General features: G+C 37.4%; 1 protein-coding gene and 1 pseudogene across 1 annotated transcript; one reads left to right on the top strand and one right to left on the bottom strand.

Moving 5' to 3' along the window:
• Positions 1-2,669: 2,669 nt before the first annotated feature.
• Positions 2,670-3,050, bottom strand: KRTAP15-1 (keratin associated protein 15-1). The gene has a single exon (XM_059064282.1). The coding sequence runs from the start codon at positions 3,048-3,050 to the stop codon at positions 2,670-2,672; it is 381 nt and encodes a 126-aa protein (XP_058920265.1).
• Positions 3,051-5,259: 2,209 nt separating this feature from the next.
• On the top strand, positions 5,260-5,775 carry LOC131757088 (keratin-associated protein 13-1-like; annotated as a pseudogene).
• Positions 5,776-6,551: the final 776 nt, after the last annotated feature.

The following is a 6,551-nucleotide window of genomic DNA, read 5'->3' as shown; positions in this document are numbered from 1 at the left end:
CAGACAATCTGTTAACTAAGCAAAAGGAAGTGTATTCAAGCTTCCTGCAGAAAAGGGAACACCGTTTCATGGAGGCGTTTAGCTGCATCTCTATAGACAGACATTAGAAGTGAGATCTTGGGCTCAGATGGTTTCAAGGCACAGAATTGATTGGCACTGAGCAAATTTATTAGCTGATAGTTTAGAATTGATGGGCCTGGCAAAGAGAGGGTACCAACACGAGTGTCTTGATAAGTTAACTGTTGCTTAATGAGAGAGCTGTTTTTCAGGTCTGCAGACTGTTGTATTCAATACTACAGGGGTTTCCTGAAGCATACAGTGAAATGATTTATTGGTTTAGTCTCATTTTTTTCCAAGGAAAAGTTTCCTGAATCAACTAGCTCATGCTGACACAGGTGGTCTAAAGCAGATTGAGACAGATGGGCTCAGCTGTCATTTCCTTTCCTCCCATCCTTTCTCTTTGGCTTGAAGAGGAGAAGCCAGGAGGAGCATATTAATGGAAAACAAGGGAGAGCAAAGCAGGTAAATAAAATGATTGGGCCCCTCCAAGTCACAGGCGGCCTACGTAATCACATGACAGGCTTGAACCCAGGAAAAAGGGAGGAGCTTTAATATGGCTGTAAGACTGGTTTTTAATTTATACTGGAGTAAACTTAACTACTAATACCGAATAAAATGTTTCTTAATATCTTAATGTGATCATAGATCTGCACAAGGTATTATTCAGAAATTCAGGGAAATTAGAGTCTGCAGGTCAAGAGTGAAGTTCCATAGCATGAGAAAAATGAAACACTTTCCTAATTATGCCCTTCTGGGTCCAATCTGTTTAATACATCACTGGCATTTAAAATCAAAGATGGCCATCCAATACTTCTCAATTGTTTTTCACATTCAGTTGTAAGGTTTGACTTTCACTCAGTGAATCCTATATAGGGTCTAATATAGTAATTAATTTTTTTGATTGATGAAAGTAAAATAAAGTATATTGAACTTAATTCATGGAAAAGTCTGTTTTCAGTTATTATATTACTATTTGTCATTATTTGGCTTATTTGAAATCAGAATAAATTTCATGAACATGGAAGCTATGAAAATGTAGCTCTCAGGACTTCCCTGGTGGCACAGTGGTTAAGAATCTGCCTGCCAATGCGGGGGACATGGGTTCGAGCCCTGGTCCAGGAAGATCCCACATGCCACGGAGCAACTAAGCCCATGCACCACAACTACTGAGCTCACGTACCACAACTACTGAAGCCCACCTGCCACAACTACTGAAGCCTGTGCACCTAGAGCCTGTGCTCTGCAGTAAGAGAAGCCACTGCACTGAGAAGCCTGTGCACCACAACGAAGAGCAGTCCCTGCTCACTGCAACTAGAGAAAGCCCGCAGGCAGCAGCAAAGACCCAACGCAATCAGAAATAAATAAATTAAAAAAAAAATGTAGCTCTCATATCTCCCACTTCAGGGAGCATAACTGACTTACAGTCCCAGCTGCCAGTCTCTGAATCTACCCCTGTGCTTATGCCAAGGTCATGCTGTGCCCTGTTCTTGGCCAGTGACTGAGCTTGGCAGGGATACTCAGGTAGGCCCACCTCTGTGACTTGCGGGTGACTTACCCAAACTTTCTTGGAACTGCCTGAAGAATATTATTCTAATGCAAACTTCCTTCCTTCCCTCCTGAGTTCAGACCTGCATTGTAGTCTGCTGGATCTCCCAGAATTCTCCAGCTACCTCCCCATTTTCACTGACAGGTATTTTCCCCAATAAATATCTGTCATGTCAAATCCTAGAGAGCAGCTATTTCTCAAAGGACCACAACTAACACATTAGAACAGCAAAATTTATATTTTTATGCAAACTGGTAATTTACACTTACTATTGTCAATAATGGGTTTCGTGTGATATTCTCACCCTTCTTTGAAGTTCCTGTTCTTTGTGTTCCCTTTGAAACATGTTTTTATCACCATTTTGCACTTGCTACATGGCAGTGAGTTAAAATAGTGTGTGTGTGAATTCCGTGAAGGCAGAGAATTTATGTCTTCATTCAGCATAAATGCCTGGTCTAGAATCAGAACACAATAAATATTTTTCAACGAATGCCTACCTAAAACCAAAATTTTCTAAAGCAATTAGATGAACAAATGCACCCACTGAGGGATATAAATCTGTTAAGACATAAGATATGCCATATATTTAGATTCTCTGAACTTCCTCTTTTCTACCCAGCAAAATATTAATGAAACTTATGAAACAAAGAAAACGACAAGATGTTTAGCTAATGAAGACAGTTGAAGTTACTGGATGCATTCACTAAATGTACCATATGGATAAAAAAATGGAATGCCATAATTCATGCTAGAGAAATAAGTTTATTTTAAATGCCATGTCTATTTGAAATACACTTAAGTGAAAGACTCTTAGGAGGAAAATAAGGATCTTATTAAGATAGTAACAGAAATGATTCAGAGCATTGGCATAGGAATGAAAATTCAAGATGTAGCTCATATGTCTGATTTAGAAAAGGTTACAGGCCAAGGTTACTTTGTTACTTCGTTTCATAAAGTGCAGATATAAACATGAGGTAACGGGAGACATTCAGTAAATTTATCCAAAAAAACGAGAGCTAAAGGCTGGTTGGTAACAAGATGACTGACAATTCCTGGAAGAAAATTAAGTTGGGCAGCAGAAGCTGAATCCACACCCCAGAGACTGGAAGCCAGTATTTCCATAACCAAAAGATCCAAGGCCAGTATTTCCAAAACCTAGAGATCCAGTGTAATTTGTTTGGCAGGAACTATGGAAGATGGTATTTTTGGGATGGAAGTAGGATGTCTGGTAGGATCTGGTCACAGCCCAGGGTGTCTGGAAGCTGATGGGCTTAAAGAAGGTCTCCTGACAACCACCATGGAGAGAGGAGCCCAACTGGAAAGTGCTGGGGTGGGGGTAGATTATATTGCTGGGGTAGAAAGAATCATAGGTGGAAACTGGGTACCCCAGGCAACCTCCGAGAGAGAGGGAGGAGAAGTTTCCAGAACTGCAGTTGAAAGACATGTTGTCAGGAGTTTTAAGTTCAACTGAGTTGCAGAGGGAAGTTTGTGAGTGTGAATGTTACATTCTATATTGGACAGTTATATACTGTACTCTAGCAATGGGTGTAATAGCATGTGCCCAGTTTAATAAGAACGCTTAATTAGGTTCTAGTCAAAATGAAATGCATTAACCTTCAAAGACCTTTTTTTTATGAATGTGGACTTTTAAATGAAAGAATTGCATTAGTTTTTCAAAGTACTTGTTCATGAAGCAAAAATGTTATTGTACTATAATTGTACCTATAAGATTGGTATTTTATTCATCCTATCCTTAAAGATATTGTATTGAATGGGTAACACAGTGAGAATTTTGTTGTGTTTAAGGCTCTAAAAATTACTTTGTAGTCTGGAGGGGACATTTATTTAGTTCAAAGTTTAGCAACCAAAGTGAGTAAAAGAAACCCTCAGTATCTGCTCCGTCTCCCAAATCTTGTGGACCTTATAGAAGAAATAACCCACTTACAATCCTCAATTGGTACAAACATTAAATGCGTGTTTAACACATTTACATTCTAGTTTTCTTATAGCACAGGTACCCAAGCTGCTCTTGTGTACATGAGTTTTTGATTTAAAAATAAGGGTTCAGTATTTGCAGGAGTGCTTTGAAGATTACATTATAAAAATACTTAAGTCAAGAAAGTTTTGTTCTGAAGTTGACTTGCTTCTTGGAAGAACTCATCAATAAATTTAATTCTCAAAAAAAATCTCTATTATTAGGCTTCTTAATTGTGAATAGAAAAAAACATTCTAGTAGATTCCAAAGCTTCCTGTTTTATTTGTTAATAAATTATTGAACATCAAAACATCCATATAAATATTTAACTCAGCTAAATTGAATTTGCTTGCTTCAATGTCATCCACTCTTATATAAGCTATTTCTGTGGAAGAATATTCTGAGATCAGATATTATGTAATTTTGAACATCCTTTTCCCAACAAAATGGAGGTTTGTGCACCCAAGCACTTTTGTTCAAAAGTAGAAGGGAAATGTTTTTCTATGAAATGAAGAAATCAAACAGCATAGAAGCCACAGAAAGATAGACCTTCTTGATCTCTCCTCTTCTTCAAGGTTGTCAATCTTCATTAGCCTGCTACACAGAGGTGGAATACGAGTCATAGAACAACAAAAACAAAAAAAAATGACCATTATTTTAGAAATTTTATAATACTTGTCAGAAACACCTGAAAACAATTTAAGTCAAAGTGATATATGCCACTTTCTGAGGCAAAGGAAGAATCTCCTTAAGATGACTCGTTTGCTCCAGAAGTTCAAGGCAATTACCTTATAAACTTTCTATAGAACAGGGGTATTTTTCAGATTCTGGGGAATCCTTTCAGTGGTAAATATCACTTCTGATTAGAGAGAGAAATACTAGGCATTTTTGCCACATTTTTAATGGTTTTTTTTTTCCAGCATCTTAGATAAATAACCTCTAACATTCCAAAATAATATAAAGACATTTATATTTACTATTTAACTCATTCTACAGTAAAGACACACACAGAAGACAGTAAAACTAAGACTGATTCATTAGTTTGCATACAATTTTAAGCAGGGACATCAGAAATAAGGGAATCTCTCAGTTAATATTTCACTAAAGCCATTAAAATCGAGATCCAATTAAAAAAAAATTCTCATTTGGATCTGCATGTTACCATTGCTGCTCTCTGATGGCACTTGTCCATTAGGTAAACTTTTCACTTCCTGGTAACAATCAATGTATGTTTTTGTTTCTAAAAAAATGACTTTGAGTAGATCAGTCAGCAACTTTGCTATCCAGATGGCAACGATTTTGAGACAGACTTTGAAAGGGGTATCAGTTATTTTTAATTAAGCCAGCTTCCCTCAGCCCAGACACTACATCTAAAGTTTTCTGAGTGATCTGCTCAGTGACCTTTGGTAGAGAAGGATGACTAAGAGCTTTGAAAATTCAGTACTATTACCTGAATTCCAAGGCACAAACATGACTGCACTTTCCAGTTGTAAAACCACAAATACTACATATGTATAACTATGCTGATCTTTCCAATTCAATTAAAAAGACGAAGGTGACTTGTTTTTATAAACCATGTGGATGACACAGTCAATGATAAGGTTATATAAATGCCCCTGTCGAAAAAGTGACATTCAAACTTAGAGTATTCCCATTGTAAGTTACATGTCCTGTCAACATGTCCTACTACCGCTCCTATGGAAACTTCTCCTCCCGCTCCCTTGGGGACCACCTGCGCTACTCAGGCTCCTCCTGTGACTCTTCCTACCCCAGCGACCTGGTCTACAGCACTGACCTCTGCTCTCCCAGCTCCTGCCGTCTGGGCTCCTCTCTCTACACTGGCTGTCAGGAGACTTGCTGTGATTCCATCAGGAGCCAGACATTCCATGCGGTGTCCGGTCCCTGCCAGATGTCCTGCTACCACTGAAGGACCTCCATGTTCTTCATTCCCTGCCAGACGACTTACTCTGTGTCTCTGGGCCTCTGGACTTTGGTTCCAAGTAACTTTCAATCTTTTGATTGTGGCTTCCCATCTCTGGGCTTTGGATCCAGTGGTTTCCGATCAGCGGGTTGTGGCCCCAATGCTTTCTCATCCCTAAGTTGTAGATCCAGCTTTTATCTTCTGACCTACCTCTCTTCTAGGAGCTGCCGGTCTCTTTCTTTCCAACCAATCTGTGGACCTGGCTTCTACTAATATTATGCGTGAACACAATACCTACTACATCTAGAAATTTAATGCAATACCTGCTATATCAATATCTATACTATTTATTGACCTTTTGTCCTACATTTAGCTTACAAATTTGACTTCACTGTAACCTACTATGGATTAGGGATAATTGAATACCAGTAACTGGAAATGTATTCATTGAAGAAACATGCCAAAAATATTGAAGCACATTTATTTCCTATTTATTTCTCCTAATGCGTCTATTTCAAATTTTACTAGTAGAAAAAAATGTTGTAAGTTTAAATAAGAATATGGTATATGACATCCACATATTGGCTTTAACATTATTTGTTTACTTTTTGTCTTCAAAACTACTTCTAAATATCTGGCTGGATATTTCTGTATCTTGTATTCATCATTTAAAAAAATCTTTATTTTAAAATGTAAAATTGTCCAGTGTCCTTTAGGTTTGGCAGAAATTATTTCATCTTTTATGTTTACTCCATCTGTTAACACCTTCATATGATAAAACCTGAAAATACATTTTTAAGACTACAAACAAATAACTGTGACCTTTGGTTTTGTCGTGGGTTAGAAACTTGAATATTATTATATAAAATAGTTACAAATTGTAAGGTATATTAAATTGACTACATTATATAATTCTGGAAGGAAAATTAATCATAAATACATTCTAAAATATTTGAGAAATTGAAATGGGGATATTCAGTAAGAACTTAGATTTTAGTGAGTTAGATTTGGTGAGAATTCCAGTTCTCCCAGCTTTACAGGCATATAAG

Source organism: Kogia breviceps, chromosome 5, assembly GCF_026419965.1.
Source record: "Kogia breviceps isolate mKogBre1 chromosome 5, mKogBre1 haplotype 1, whole genome shotgun sequence".
In the NCBI taxonomy this organism is placed as follows: Eukaryota; Metazoa; Chordata; class Mammalia; order Artiodactyla; family Physeteridae; genus Kogia; species Kogia breviceps.
The sequence above is the reverse complement of the archived record's forward strand: the minus strand, read 5'-3'. Positions and strand labels throughout refer to the sequence as shown.

Bases quoted from the DNA above. Each gene is read 5' to 3' on its own strand.
- KRTAP15-1 (XM_059064282.1), bottom strand. From the start codon at position 3,050: ATGTCTTTCAACTGCAGTTCTGGAAACTTCTCCTCCCTCTCTCTCGGA.